The sequence below is a fragment of the Carassius carassius genome, chromosome 32 (genome assembly GCF_963082965.1).
Source record: "Carassius carassius chromosome 32, fCarCar2.1, whole genome shotgun sequence".
Lineage (NCBI taxonomy): Eukaryota > Metazoa > Chordata > Actinopteri > Cypriniformes > Cyprinidae > Carassius > Carassius carassius.
This window is the reverse complement of record NC_081786.1, coordinates 15,181,813-15,198,173: the sequence shown is the minus strand read 5'-3', so window position 1 is coordinate 15,198,173 and position 16,361 is coordinate 15,181,813. Positions and strand designations below refer to the sequence as shown.

General features: G+C 35.0%; 2 protein-coding genes across 2 annotated transcripts; one reads left to right on the top strand and one right to left on the bottom strand.

Moving 5' to 3' along the window:
* Window positions 1–2,479: 2,479 nt before the first annotated feature.
* On the bottom strand, window positions 2,480–3,787 carry ankrd9 (ankyrin repeat domain 9). The gene has a single exon (XM_059520487.1). It carries the CDS (start codon window positions 3,479–3,481, stop codon window positions 2,618–2,620), a length of 864 nt encoding a protein of 287 aa, XP_059376470.1. The 5' UTR covers window positions 3,482–3,787; the 3' UTR covers window positions 2,480–2,617.
* Window positions 3,788–6,421: 2,634 nt separating this feature from the next.
* On the top strand, window positions 6,422–16,085 carry LOC132112814 (REST corepressor 1-like). The gene is made up of 13 exons (XM_059520486.1): window positions 6,422–7,140; window positions 7,238–7,297; window positions 7,863–7,943; window positions 9,010–9,062; window positions 11,016–11,177; window positions 11,464–11,582; window positions 11,787–11,859; window positions 12,198–12,248; window positions 13,577–13,780; window positions 13,923–14,000; window positions 14,096–14,153; window positions 14,269–14,504; window positions 14,652–16,085. The coding sequence occupies exons 1-13, from the start codon at window positions 6,984–6,986 to the stop codon at window positions 14,691–14,693; spliced, it is 1,374 nt and encodes a 457-aa protein (XP_059376469.1). The 5' UTR covers window positions 6,422–6,983; the 3' UTR covers window positions 14,694–16,085.
* The last annotated feature ends 276 nt before the right edge of the window (window positions 16,086–16,361 follow it).

The following is a 16,361-nucleotide window of genomic DNA, read 5'->3' as shown; positions in this document are numbered from 1 at the left end:
CATGTTTATTTAAGAAGGAGGTTCCGTTTATACATTATCATTCAAAAGTTTGGGGTCAGTAAGATTTTTTTTTTTAGATTCTATTATTTTTAAGATGTTCATACTTTTGAGCAAGGATGCATTGAAGCGATCAAAAGTGACAGTAAAGACATTTCTAATGTTTCGAAAGATCCCAAATATTTATTTCCCTTTTAACTTTCTGTTCATCAAACAGTCCTGAAACCAAATCTATCATGGTTTCCTCAAAATTATTAAGCAGCACTTCGGTTTTCGGCATTGATAATAAAAATAAATGTTTATTGAGCAGTAAATCAGCATATTAGAATGATTGCTGAAGGATCATGTGACGCCAAAAGACTGGAGTAATGCCTGCTTTGCAATCACAACAATTATTTTAAATTGTAATAATATTTCAGAATATTACTGTTTTACTGTGTTTTTGATCAAATAAATGCTGCCTTGTTGAGCATAAGAGACTTTCATTTAAAAAGATTAAAATACATTTTAATCATACCAACCTTAAATGTTTGAATGGTAGTGTATACTAATGCACTTTGCTCACAAAATAGGGAAATGTTTAATGTTAATCCGTTTATAGCTATGATCTACTGCTTTAAGGGGTAGATTATGTAAATATCGCTTATTTGACCAAACACATTCTATTATTATAGGAACAGGAAATATATGCTACAATATAGTTCAGACTAACAAACATGAGGGCATTTGGAAAGGCTGTGTGTGTGTTTTTATCTGATTGTTATGTGAAAGGGAGCTAGGCATAAGTTGGCTTTAGTTAAAGAAGGGATTCGGCTTTATCTGTAAATACACTTGTACCTTGTTAAATACTTGACAGGAGTAAAATCACGGTAGCTTTTGGCACGTATCTGTGAGTCGTATAGAGAGCATGGTCTCTGACTTGCCTCTGTCTACACTTTAGTGACGTTTTGGAGTTTAATGTGAGGTATTTTAAAAGGATGGTTTGACTCATAACTCTTAAAACTGAAACTATTTGAACTTACTACTTGGTTGATAGAATCTATCATAGAAAAATACTGTATATTAATGCTGGACGAGCATTCTTCATATACGTCCATATAAAGAAAGCATCTTGATGAGTAATCTATCATAGATAACTAAATAAAAATTCAGTGCTTGGTCCGATGTTTCATTTTCTCTTCTCTCTCTTTAGTGTCTGACTGTGAAGTGTTTGTAAATCTTCCTCTTTGAGATTTTGAAACCTCAGTAATGCATCATATGCAGATCGATTTAAATGACCATGTAAGCATTGCTGCAAGTTGTTTTAGTTATTGTTACATTTGCCATTGTTTTGCCCCACTAGTTTCAGTTGTGCACTTAGACCATATTGTAAGTGATAAATGTGCTACACTGGACATGTAATGATAAGCCAGTGTGGTTTAAGTGGTGATGCAGCTAAATGTGAACTCCCATATTAAAATATGCGCTCTTTACTCCATGCTTAGTCATGACAAACTTACAAATAAAACGTTTACAGAAAGCGTCTCTGCATTTTGTGCTTTATTTGCAACAATCTGATATTACAGATGATGTACACTTCCAAATGTTCAGATACACTTGAATTTACACTACTCTTCAAATGTTCTTGTTTTTGTTTTTTTTAGGAAATTCATACTTTTAAATGAATCAAAAGTGACAGTAAGGTCATTTATGTTATTAAAGTTTTCTGTTTTAAATAAATGCTGTTCTTTCATTAAAGAATCCTGAAAAAAATGTCATGGTATCAGTTCTCACAAAATTATCAAGCAGCACAACTGAAAGAAGTTATTTTAAAGTTATGATACTATTTCACAATTGTAATGTCTTACTGTACCTTTAATCAAATAGTTGCAGCCCACAGGAGACTTCTTTTGAAACTATTGATAAATCTCGACAAACCCAAACATTTGGACAGTAGTGTATGTTTATCATGATCTATCTTCTGTGCAGATGCTTAATGTATATGCTTAAATGCTTGAAATCAATATATAAAGGCACATTTAAAATGCATGGATATTAATTTACACTTTTCAAATTGTTTTTTTTTTTTTTTTCCTATGAATCAAATCAAATAGTTTTTAAAAAACCAACAAGTTCCCAGCATACGTAAGAACCCTTTGTCTTTAAAAAGGATCCCATGAAGTTGTCTGCCTGTCCCATGCAAAAAAGTCAAGAGGAGCTTTGGAACTCAGAAGCTCAAATGTGATGGTTTAGATTTTTATATATATATATATATATATATATATATATATATATATATATTTCTTACTGCAAATGTTTTCATTTGTGTTATTTAGTTCATCCTAAAATGAAGAAAGTCTTACTATTAAAGATCAGCATAGCCTATATGTTCAGACATTTGTTAAGTGTTCATGTGAAGACAGAGGATGTCTTGGGATTTTTGTTTCATAAACCCCAAGATCCACCTTGAAGGAACTGACAAATTAAGCTCCAAGGCAACAGATGCAAAAACATATATATTTTAATAATTTTACAGTGTCTTTCACATATTTACAGAGCTTTCCACATACACTCAAACCTGAATATTTCAAGAAAGAATTGAGTCAAACAGTGTACTTAGTTAGATTTCCAGTTGTGCACATTAAGCTTGATCCAGTCTGAAGTCCAGGGGTTTCAGAAAGTCCGGCAGCGAGTCCAGTTGATCTGTGGGAATGGACTGGCTGAGCTTCTGCATGGCCTGAACGAACAGAGACGGAGGCGATGTCCCTGAAAGCCACTGGAAGGCCTGCTCTCCAATGAGCGCCCTCCACACATCTCCCCTTTCCTGCAACTGTCTCTTCATTCGGAAGAGAAATGTGGGCATGAATAAAATGAGGTAACCGAGGCAGATGCGCTTCGCCCGCATGTCAAAGTCACTCTGGCAGATCTGGTTGAGTAAACAGTCCAGGGGGGTGTTCCCTGTCAGGTCCGTTGCGTAAGGACACGCACCGTGATCCAGCAACAGTGCCAAGCACTCGGGACGCACCAGATCACACGCCAGATGCAGCGCGGTTTTGCTCCCGTCGGTGTGGACGCATCCGTGACGGTTCAGGTAGCTCAGTCTCTCGCAGTCTGTGAGGTCTTTAATGGTGGCCATGATCATTTTCAGGATGTTGATGCGGTTGTAGCGGACGGCTATGGCCAAGTGCGGTGTGGTGGACGCCTGGCAGCAGCAGAAGCTTCTGCTGGGCATCTCCAGCGCGCGGGTGGAGAACCTGTTGAGTAAATAACGCGCGTACTGCTGGTGATCATGTACCAGCGCGTACATAAACGCCTCCGACGGGGAGTACGCGCACGCCTGTCCGTCATCTTCCCAGTGAAACACCTCCATTGTCCGCATGTCCTCTAGGACCCACACCGGCAACAGGTCCCGGACAGCCTGATAAAATGCAAAAGAGGATTTTTGGCATTGTTTCTGGGATTTATAATCCGCGCGGCTCTCGTACATCCCCAGATCCAAAGGCATCGTGAGTTCCACTGTTATAATAAACGTTTTGGGGGGACCGTTTGGATTTAAAATGAAGATTTAAAGGCTTTTACGTGGATATTCAGTGCAGGCAGAGCTACTGAACCATCTGTGAGAATATAAATGCGTAAACCAGAAGGCCAGGCAGAATAATAAATGAAAAAACTAGGCAGTAATCTCGTACGATACTGTCTAAAACCGTTTCAAACCCGCCTTCAAACCCCACTACAAACTCAGCCGAGAGTTTATATATGATGGGCAGCCCGAGTTGGTTTGCACCTATCGCTGCGCTCTTTGCCATTGGACGCTGGCGCACGTCACCAGGGTACGAAGTGCCTCCAACTTCTCCTTATTAGTGTAGTAGAAGGCATGTGTGCGTGTGTTTGGGCGCTATCGAGTGACCCTCGCATTCAGTACATTCAGCGCGAGTATTGTTATTTCACAGACCGAGCCATGCGCTCTTGCACTGGGTGATCTACCTGATCTGTTTATTATGACATTCTGTAAACGTTATTATGGGTGAACGTTGGGTCATATAATTGTATATATGCACAATTAAGAATTGTATTTATTTATTTATTGAAGGTTTGAAGGTAAGAGATTTTTGAAGAACTAAAGGGTTAAATATGTCTAAATAAAAATGTATAAAATTGGTCGACAATCAGACTAAACTGTACTCAAATGGAGCTTCATAAAAATTATGACAGAAATGTGGAACACGTGCGCCATCTAGCAGATAACTGTTATGATGGTTTGTTTATCATTTAATAATTTCTCCTTATTTAAATATTGGACTATCGCTACTTTTTAATGATGATGATGAAAAACAAACGGTTTCTGCAAATCCTGGACACTTAAATCTGTTTAAAATATTATCACTTTATCTCCAAACAGGTGATCAGATGAACCGTAATCAGATATGACAACCAACAACATGTAATTAAAGCCTGGGTAGCAATACTGTATAATCATATTACTGCTAAAATTATATTGTTTGGAATTGACAGGTGTTTAGATTTAATTATTCAGAATATTGTTATATACATTTTACACTACACAAATTAATTTGCATCTGTGTGCTGTTTTTTGGGTCTCAGAGGAATGTCACCACATCTGCAATAAAAAATATCAATTTGTTTTGAGATGCTACCTGTGTTGTGGAAAGTTACTTTTAAAAGTAATGCTTTATAAATATTATTACTCCCTAAAAAAAAGTAAATATTTGCGTTACTTTTATGAAAAGTAATTTGTCAGTTGTTTTTGCTTATCTGTATGGTTGAATTAATACATAAAGTATATTTGTATCTAACAGATTTGAACAGATTATTGCAATTTTTGTGCAATATTCGGAGTTTGCATTTCACTATTTTATACTGAATACTGAATTTGTTTTTGAGCAGGTAAATTGAGTAAATATGTTTAGTCTAGAACTTGAACTTGCAAATGCACATGACTCTGCGCTTACTCCCGAATTCTCTCAACGTAAAACAAGAGAGATCTCAATCAATATATGGTAAACATAGTAACTTGTGTTTCTTATTTGAACAAGTAATATGTTGTTGTAAGTTTTAAAAGTAATGTGTAACTTTACTAGTTACTTGAAAGAAAGGTAATCTGATTACATAACTCAAGTTACTTGTAATGCGTTACCCCAAACACTGGATGCCACCATATACACAAAGAAACACAATGTAGACTTGGCATGATAAAGGTTGTGTAATGCTACAGATATCCTGATGGCTTAGTAGTCTTTGGATAGATGTAGCTCAGGTCAGCCAGAATGTATATGAGCATCACATTAAATTACATGTATCCCTTCCAAATAGGCTATACTGTAATAACTAATATTATAGTAAGCAATCCATTACTGACTAGAATATATCAATTCAATATTAAATATTCATTGCACACTATAACTTTTTTTTATGTAACTAGTTACTATTCAAATGGTTACTAGACTCTATTCCAGTGTTAGTATCAATATTCACTAGCCTGAAGAGACACTAGTGCTAGTAGTTTAGACAATTGTGCATTCCAGTTGTTACTAGTATAATTGTAGTCTTACGATTTTATTTTAATCTGATTTCAATAGAAAAATACCTATAGCCTATATGTGTATGTAGTAAGAAAATAAATGTTACTAAGTAACAATTGGAATAGATCTGGTGTCACATAAATGTGACCCTATACCTCAAAACCAGTCAAAAGTGTCCTTTTTTTATTATTTTTTTTACATAATACAAACTTTATTAAAGCTGAATAAATAAGCTTTCCATTGATGTATATGGTTTGTTAGGGTAGGACAATATTTGGCAGAGATACAACTATTGGAAAATCAGGAATCTGAGGGTGCAAAAAATAAAAATAAAAATATTGGGAAAATCTACTTTTAAAGTTGTCCAAATGAAGTACTTAGCAATATGACTAATCAAAAAATTAAGTTTTGATATATTTACTGTAGAAAATTTTCCAAATATCTTCATGGAACATGATCTTTACTAAATATCCAAATAATTTTTAACATAAACGAAAAATCTATAATTTTGACCCATACAGTGTATTGCTGGCTATCGCTGCAAATATACCTGTGCTACTTATGACTGATTTTGTGCTCCAGGGTCACAAATAGCCTATGTACTAGTATGTAATAACAAGACTTAACATATTAGTCAGTGGACAAAAATGCAAGGCTGTAACTATGTCTAGAAAATACGTTAGGTTTTTTTTTTTTTTCATTTTTATTTGAACTGTTTTTCAACTTGTTGAGCAAACCAGACACTTGAGGGTTTCTTGTCCAAAAAGATAAACTAGAATTTTAAATGATTTTATTATTATTATATGACTCAATTCGGTGGATGATAACTCTCACTCATTTTGAGTTTTATAAAGCAGTGTGATGGTTAATGGTATGCTGCAAAACAGCATCAAGACAATCAAATATAAAGAGGATATTTTTGCTATAGTGATGCATTGCTGGTTTTCACTAAACTAGTCCACAAGTACGGAGTGCCAGCTGATGCAACGAATTGTGGCTGTCTAGAAGTTGATTTTCATGCACATATATGTTTTCTAGACAAACGCTGCTTCGACGCTTGGTCTGGGGAAATAATTAGCTTGGTTGTTTGTTTGCAGAAGTTCTTTGAATTTCTGCCTTGAAGAGGAACTGACGTTAGCTAAAGCAGGTCAATCAGAGAAAGAGAGAGAGAGAGAGAGAGAGAGAGCGAGCGAGCTAACGCTAGAGCAACCGCACTCTCTGCTAGCACTGCAGCCGTATGTGCTTTATCTGTCTCCAAAGCTAAACTTTACATATTAACGAGACTGGGGGAAATATTATGCATTCGGTGCACCTTTTTGAGTGTTCATAAATCTATATTGCCAGTTGGGGGAGTTTGCGTCAGTGCAGGACGGTGTTATTTGTTTCCGATCAGAGCAGTTGAGCTGAGTTAGCTTAGCAGCCAGCGAGCCCAAGTTCCTTCAAGCGCCTTTGCGTTTCGTTGTCAAGATGCCTGCGATGTTGGAGAAGGGCACCACTGAGATATCGGGTAAAAGAAGGGGCAGACACTCTGTGAATAATCCGACCAAAAGTTTTACTTCAAATGGGAACAGTAACAATTCATGGGAGGAAGGAAGTTCGGGTTCCTCAAGTGATGACGAGCATGGTAAGTCATGGTGGTAGCCTCGGTCGCTCTTCACAAGTTCATACACTTCTGATGAATGCACTCAGTTCATTTGACTTTTTCTTTTGTCACTCACAAGGTGCGGGCGGGATGCGAGTTGGATCGCAGTATCAGGCAGTTGTTCCTGATTATGATTCTGGTTTGTGGCTTTTGTTTTGAGTGTTGGAAGGTTCTTTGACAACACAGGGTGGATGGCGTGATAGCCTCAAACACTGCCCGGAATAGTTCGTCCGTTTAGTGCACTTCATGTTCTGCAAGAATAATATTCATTTATTTATTTAGTCTCGCTGGCAACCTACAGTGAAAGTGGTACATTTTTATGAAAAAGAGGTTAAAACAAAATATGGAATAAAAAAAAAACTTGACTATTGTTTGAAACATGAGGTGATGATAATGAGCACCTGATGTGTCTGCATCATAAACAGGTCCGCATTTAAAAAAAAAAAAAAAAAAGAAATATGTTATTCTGCTATCATTTAACTTATATTTAATTTCCCCAAACTTTAAACATTTAATTTTTATTGTTACTTAAATGTCAAAATATTTGATTTCTTGGATTTATTAGATGCTCTGTAGGGAAAGGTCTTTGTGTAAAAAAAAAAAAAAAAAAAAAGCTATTAGTATTAAAATTGATTTTGTTTGAAATTAAAATAGATGGATGCATTCTTGTTTAATCCACCATTGTCTCTCTCTCTTTTCACCAGAGGTAGCAAAGGCAAGCCAAGAGAGAGATAATTTGGGAATGCTGGTGTGGTTTCCAAATCCAAGTATACCAGAGGCCAAATGTGAGTCATTTATGAGTATGTTAATTGGCTCTATAAATGTGACAATTTTTTTTTTCATGTAAATATTGGCACTCCATGGTACACCGTGGTATTGTTCAGACAATTATGTTGTGTGATTCATGCAAAAAAAAAAAAGTGAACACTCACAAAATTTTGATCCATTTGAGCATGCAGTCTTGTGCTGACGCAGCCAATGAAACACATTGTTCAAAATAAAACCCTGGATTACGATTACTGTATAATACCTTCTGTTTTTTTTTTTGTTTAGTTTTTTAATAAATCGTGCGATACGCATCAGTTCAGGAATATTAGTAGTTTTATAGTATGCTTTTCCAGAGTAGACAGAGAGCAGTGGATTTATTGATTTGCTGTATATTTCGCTGCTGCCACACCGATCTAATATAAACATGCAATTTCTTTCCCAACTGTTTACCTTCACAGACATAAATGACTGTTTTTGTAACTTGTGTTTTAACAAACTTGTGTGTGTTTGACCGTTTGTATAAGACATGAAAGAGAACTTGGTTTAGTATTGTGTGTTGTGTGACAGCAGCTTTCTGTACATGTGAACTCAGAAAACCGTATATAAGAAGTTTAAAACAATATGGTTTAAAATGCTTGATTTCAGTGCGATAGACATAATTCAAAAGTCAAACACATTTTTAAGCAGAGGATCTATGAGCTGTAAAGGCACAACCCTATTCTGGAAAAGGGGGTGGGATGCAGCAGCTCATTTGCATTTAAAGAGTTTCTGCTTCCACTCAAATTATGAAATATTATAATCTGTGGGGTGTTTTGAGCTGAAACCTTAGACACATTTTAGGGATACCTGAGACTTGTATACATATTATAAAAAGGGGCAAAATAGATCTTATTTAAGTCAGGCATGCAATAGCACTGAGAAGGCTATAATATAGGAGGAAATCTTTTTTTGTATAAGATATGTCATTCAGTCTATAAAGAAATGTATTTTATATGTGAAATGTTTATATTTCAAGGGTTTTTAGTTTTAGACATGATTTAATTTTTAGTTGTATTCTAATGATTTTTCCCTTGTTTGTTGCAGTGGATGAGTACATTGCAATAGCCAAAGAAAAACATGGGTACAATATGGAGCAGGTAAAATTATTGTGCTTGAAAGCTATGCATATTTGTTGTGTTTCTTCTTCTTTTTTTTTATAAAGGAAATCAGATATTTTTATAGACACTGTAGGTTCAATTAGTGATTTGTTTCAATTAGTAATTCAATGCTCTTTTGATGTATCCTATTGTGACTCGTAAGATAAGGTAGAACATTTTTTACTGCACAGGGCTCCAGAGTAACTTTTGAGAGCAATGTCACCAGCGCCATTAAGTTCTACAGATGGTGGCACCAGAAGCAGATTTGGTAGCATGGGTGGTACCAAACAACAGTAACATGCAAAATCTTAGTTTTCTCTCAAATCTTATTAAATGTACCATTATTCTTCTGCAGTATTATGCAGGATTGACCAATAACTTCAGTGATTTATTTATAGGAGCATTCCTGATTTGTGTGATTGTCACAAACAGAAAAGTTTGTGTTTTTCATGACACTTTGTGATTTTTACAACATACACACACACAAAAAAAAGAGCAAACCTTTACAAAATTTTATTTTTTGATGATTTTATATTTTATCATTTCAAAATATTAAGCAAAAAGTAAAAATTAATGACTAATAAGCCTGTAAGTCCCCATTCTGCAGGTTATAGTGGTAATTTGATGATCTTTTTACATTTAAGTGTTTGTTTACCACAAAGTATATTTTGGTCATCCCTTTAAAAATTAAATAAAATTGGATAATTTGGATAGTAGTTAATAATTAAGTGCTTGAATTTTTTCATTTCAAAAGGTTGTACAAACCCTGAAATCCATAAGGTCATGCATCGAATGAAATTCGACTATTTCCACCAAAACACTATAGTTAGAAATACTACTTTTGGTTTTCTCTATACAGTAAGTGCTGTTTTAACTGTTTATAACAGAATTCTGTGTAGAATTTGAATGTTTTTCATTAGATCTTGGATAGATGTGCCGGTATTTATTAGGGAATGCGATAATTCACAATAATTAATGCATTTTATTGTTATTGTGGGCACTTCAAAATACCAAGAATAATTATCTATTACAAATTATTACGAATTTGGAATGCATTTTAAGAATTCTTTTCCCACTGGTTACAGTGCACAACCGCTGTATGCTGCGTCAATGATGCATGTGCTCTCTCATGTAAACAAACACAGATGAGAGGAGCACGGCAGAATGTGTAAGAGACGATCTGGATGAAGGCACAGTCGCTCAAAAGTCTCTTTTTTGAGACAAATCATGTCACTCTGCGGCCATCTTTGAAATGCCTCTTGGGCATCCATGTGCAGCTCTCGATGCCGATATTTGAAAGGCCAAATATTGGCCGATATATCGGCCTTGGTGATATATCGGTCGACCACTACTTGCTATATTCCTTTCTGAAACGTATTTAAACAGCCATTCAGATTTGTGTATTTGCTATGGTGTTCATCACAGCACCAAATACTTAAATATTTAGACTTAATAGGCTATTTATTTTCAAAGTGTTTTACATTCTAATCTGGACTACAACATGCCCTAGATATTGTTTAAGGTGTTTTGATTCTTTATTGTTTGGTCACACTTTACATTAGGGCTTCATTAGTTCATTAATTCTTCTAACCATTTATTAATCTTAGGTAATTCCAATATTTAATAAGAGTTATCCTGAGCATGGACAAATTTGTTTGCGTTAAATAGTCAGCACTGCTCTGATCAAATGCACTTGGCATTTGATGTTCCTCATATGCAACAGAAATGGCAGCACTTATGATGTGGGTACGCCAGTGCGAACGGCTGCAAAATTTAGTCACACTGGCAAATAAAATGGTCTCAAAATGTCCAGAGCCCTGCTGCTTTAATTAAATTTCTCTTGTAGTTACAGTTTCACAGTGTCAAACAGAAGTTGTCTTTTAAAGTCCGACATTTCAAATAGTTTGTTTCTTTCCATTAAAGTCTCATGATGTGGCTTTCTGTGTTTAACAGGCATTGGGCATGCTGTTTTGGCACAAACACAACATTGAGAAATCTTTGGCAGATCTCCCCAACTTCACCCCTTTTCCAGATGAGTGGACAGTTGAAGACAAGGTGCTGTTTGAACAAGGTTTCAGCTTTCATGGAAAGACATTTCACCGCATCCAGCAGATGGTGAGTGAGATGGCTGAAACCTCTCTCAACATTCAAATAAAACATGCAATTGAGAGAAGCGGCATCTTCATGTATTGAAGTGACAACTAATCATAAGGAGCCTCAGAAATCCAGCTCATTAATGGATATTCATTGGTGCATATAAAGACCAAATGGGTTCACTTTGACTGTTACAAATGGATCGGTGTCAGCTTTGATCATGAATAATGATGTATCCTTATGGTATGTCAGATGTTTCCATCACTTATGATCTTGATTACAGACAAGTTTTTTTTGTTTGTTTCAGCTTCCAGACAAGTCAATTGCAAGCTTGGTTAGATTCTATTACTCGTGGAAGAAAACGCGCAGTAAAACGAGTGTGATGGACCGCCATGTGCGCAAACAGAAGAGAGACAGAGAGGAGAGGTCAGCTAGGACATGAAGTTATTAATAGGATGTTTGCTGTCTCCTTTTGTGTGTCTTTTTTTGTTTGTTTTAAAAGTCTTGATCAAAGATGAGTTGCTGGTGTCATGGAATGCTAGCATGATCTATTTTTAGAACATGTTGTCATTGTTACAAAAGGGAAATGTCATATTTGAAACTTTTAATCCTTTTTTTTTCTTCGTGTAGTGATGATGAAGTAAATAGTTGCATCTCTCCAGGAAATGCAGAATTTGAGCCAAATAAGGATGAGAAGAAAGAGGTAATCTAAATGGATATTTTTTCTGCACATTTTTTACAACTTTTCAGTTATGCATTAACATAATAAGATGATTTTAAATTAAAATGAAACTATATATTAAATAAAATCCTTTTATTACTTACTTACTTTAATACTTAATACTAAAGGTTATACTTTATTTTATGATGCCCTTCTTACAGCATAATCGTACATTTAAGCACTGCGTAATAGTAATTAACTACATGTACTTACGTATTTTATTTTATTTGGATATATTAACTTTTGTAAGTGCTTCTTCACTTAACTTATAGACCATCTACCTCCATAAAAAAAAAAATATATATTTGTTCTTTTTTAAGGGAATGTCTGGACCTGAGAAACAAGATTCAAAACCCGCAGTTGTGCAGAAGGTACAGTACTAAATATGTATTTCTATTTACAGTACAGACCAAATGTTTGGAAACATTACTATTTTTCATGTTTTTGAAAAGTTTCTTCTGTTCATCAAGCCTGCATTTATTTGATCAAAAATACAGAAAAAACAGTAATATTGTGAAATATTATTACAACTTAAAATAATAGTTTTCTATTTGAATATACTTTAAAAAAATAATTTATCCCTTTGATGCAAAGCTGAATTTTCAGCATCATTACTCCAGCCTTCAGTGTCACATGCAACATCCAGTCTATCACATGATCATTTAGAAATCATTCTAATATTCTGATTTATTATGAGTGTTGGAAACAGTTCTGCTGTCTAATATATTTGATGAATAAAAGGTTAAAAAGAACTGCATTTATTCAAAATAAAAAAAAAATTCTAATATATATTCTAATAATATATTTTCTTTACTATCACTTTTTATCAATTTAACACATCCTTGCTGAATAAAAGTATTGATTTTATTTTAAAAAAAGAAAGAAAAAAAAATTACTGACCAGTAGTGTATATTATTACAAAATATTTATATTTTAAAAACGTAGCTTTTTTTTTTTTACTTTTTATTCATCAAAGTATCCTAAAAAAGTATCATATGTTCTGAAAAAATATTAAGCAGCAGAATTGTTTCCAACTTTGATAATGAATCATCATATTAGAATAATTCCTAAAGTATCATGTGATAATGATCCTAAAAATGCAGCTTTGCATCACAGAAATAAATGATAATTTAAAGTATAATAAATTTAAAAACAATTATTTTAAATTGTAATAATATATCACAATATTACATTTTTTTCTGTATTTTTGATCAAATAAATGCAGGCTTGATGAGCAGAAGAAACTTCTTTCAAAAACATTAAAAATAGTAATGTTTCCAAACTTTTGGTCTGTACTGTATTTCCATTCTATCTGCTTGTTCTCTTTTTAATTATTGAAAAAACTAATAACTTGACCTTCCAACACTAGCTCTATTCTATTTTCTATACTTCTTAAAAAAAAAAATGGATGAATGCATTGTTAGACTAACCGGGATTTGTCACTGCACAGATATTATTGCTCTTTTGTTGGTTTGATTGCTTCTATTGTCCTCATTTGTAAGTCACTTTGGATAAAAGCATCTGCTAAATGATTAAATGTAAATGTAATGTTTTATAAACTATTGTTTTGTTAATATGGAATGCTCATTGACTCTACATTAGTAGTAAATCTACATCAATAAGCACAGTTGAAATCAGTCACAGATTTAAATAGCTCTATTTTCGATGTTTTTTTTTTGTTGTTTTTTGTTTTTTACAGCCAGCAAATCTTGCAGAAAAGTCAATGCATGTTAAGAAAGAAGTACAGGGACTTGCTGGGAGGAACCTACACCGGGCAAAGAAGAAACCTCCTAAAGGAATGCATTTAAACTCTGATGATGTGGCGGCAATGTCTAGCAGCGGCCCGGCAGCAGTTAGTGTTCTGAGACAGCTGGATATGGAGCTCATCACTATAAAACGACAGGTTAGCATTTTATTCATTAGCACTATCATTTCATTGAGACTATTAGTAGAACTAGATGTAAATCTGACAGAGAGCAATGTAGTTTTGAAGTATGTGATTGTCTAAAACTGAAAACTTTTTAAAAACTTACCTATTTTTACAGATTCAGAGCATTAAACAGCACAATAGTTCCCTCAGAGAAAAGCTGGACACAGGTGTGGATGAGTTTAAACCATCTGAGGTAATAATATTCTTTATGACTACTTTCCACCACACTTATTTGATAGAGGGCCATTTTTATGAGGATATACAGTAAATGTGCTTTGATTTCCTCAGGCTAATCAGAAATTTAATACCCGCTGGACCACAGAAGAACAGCTGCTTGCAGTACAAGGTATTTTTGGCCACATTTCTGAGATGTTTGCAGGGCTTACTGGATAATGAGTGATTATTTAAACGGCAAGTTTAAAGTAGTGAAATTCTGGACAATCCTTGGTTTCCTCTCTCAGCTATAAGGAAGTACGGGCGGGATTTCCAAGCCATTTCTGATGTGATCGGAAACAAGTCTGTGGTTCAAGTGAAAAACTTCTTTGTGAATTACCGGCGGCGCTTCAACCTGGACGAGGTACTGCAGGAGTGGGAAGCTGAGCACGGAGTGGAAGGACGGAAGGGTTTGGATGAAGAGAAGATGGAAGTGTCATCTGAAGAGGGAACCACCCCGGGGCCTTCAGAAAACCAGGCAGAGGTCAGTTTCCCATCAGTAACTCTTAGTTAAAGGGCTTTAGATTCCAGTCAGGCTGGAAATTCTCATTCTAATTGAAGTTCTTTTTCCTGCATCTGGTTTTGGTTTTTCAGTGTCATTTGAGATTAATCATCAAATCGTCATTTTCAGGAACCAACGGCAATGGAAACACAGAACCCTTCAGTTTCATGAGTTCTCCATCAGTGGTCAGATGAGCTCAGATCAGTTAATATCACAGCTGTGCATAAGAAGCATTAAGGCTTCGGTTGCCTCAAGTGAAGTCTCTTCGCAATGGACATTCCCCCGCCCCCACCCCCACCCCCATCCTGGTCCCTCTGACTCCCACCCCTCTACTGGACCCAGGACTCTCACAGGTCACCAAGCTACTCTACGGAACTAGGATCATCACTGCCAACAGAAGTAGAGTTCCTGTCTGGTCTCTACCAGTCTGGTGCTCCAACAGTTATATTCTCCACAAATGGTAATTGGTCTGTTATGGGGGAACAAAACAACCATATACCCATCCCAACATCATTGGACAGAGAATTGTGATCTTGAAAGATCTCTTAAGGAGTCTAAAGGAGTTTAATATCACTTGACCATCTCTCTTTCTTGATATGCACATAGGACTTTGACTTGGTCCTAGTCCAACATCCCTTTCCAGTTACTTTTTTGTTGCTGTAGCATAATATCTAGATATATGATTTGCTATTTTAAAATAGTTTGGGGGGGTTAGTTGATCTCTGGTTGGATTAAGCTATTTATTTGCATAAAACGTGAATTATACGAACTGCTCTGTATAGAAACTGTGAAATGCCAGTGTAGATGAAATTTCAATAATTTTAATACCAATTTTAATATTATTCTTTTAAATATGAGATGATTTGCAGCTCTTATATTAAGTGAGTTGGTTTAGTATTAGGTCATAATATATACCGTTTAATCATGGACCCTTGTACATGTGTATTTGAAATGCATTTTATCTCAAAGGTTTCTTGGCTGAGGCTGTTGACTGTGAGAACAGGCACAGCAGAGTGTTGTAACAGAATGGGAAGTATTTTTTGTTCTTGCTTGGATTTTTTTAATCTTATTTCGAACTGTGTTTTGCATGCATGAACAGTTCATGCCAAGGTCTAGCTTTTCACCCTCTTAGGGGTGTCTAAGCATATATGGATCGCCGTGTGTAGGTAAGAATTTCAAAATATGGCAGCACATCTAAATTTCTACTACTATTCCATGCTTGTATGTGTTTTTCCACAAATCCTAATTTATGATGGTGTTTGGAGATGTTAGATGGGTTCATATTGTTTTTTTTTTGTTTGTTTAATTTGAAGTTATTTAAAATACATGCACTCTTACTTTTTTCGACCAAATCTTTCCCTCTAATAACTGTAATGGTACCCTACATGTGTGAACTCCTTTTAAACTGATTATGCGTGCAGATAATGTACATGGTTGGGGTGAAGTTGTGTGTGTCTGCGTGTGTGGGTGGGTGGGAGCTAATGTGGTCCTAGACTGTGGTCCGTATATGTAATCAGTTTGTCACATTAGTCATAATAAACTTAAGGGATTTATACTGTCAAATGCATTGAGTGTTGTTCAATCTCTATACATCACATTTTGTTATATTTAGTCTGTTAATTTTTTAAATATTAAATTGCAGTGGTAACACACTTTATATTACTTACCGTACTCTAAATGTTATATACTAGAGTTTTCCCTCAATAAACTCTTACTTGCTGCTTATTGGTAGTTGTAGTTATGTTTAGGTATTGGGTAGCGTTAAGGGATTTACAATAGTTATGCAGAATTAGGCTATAATGTGTGCTTTATAAGTATAAATAAACAGCCAATATGCTA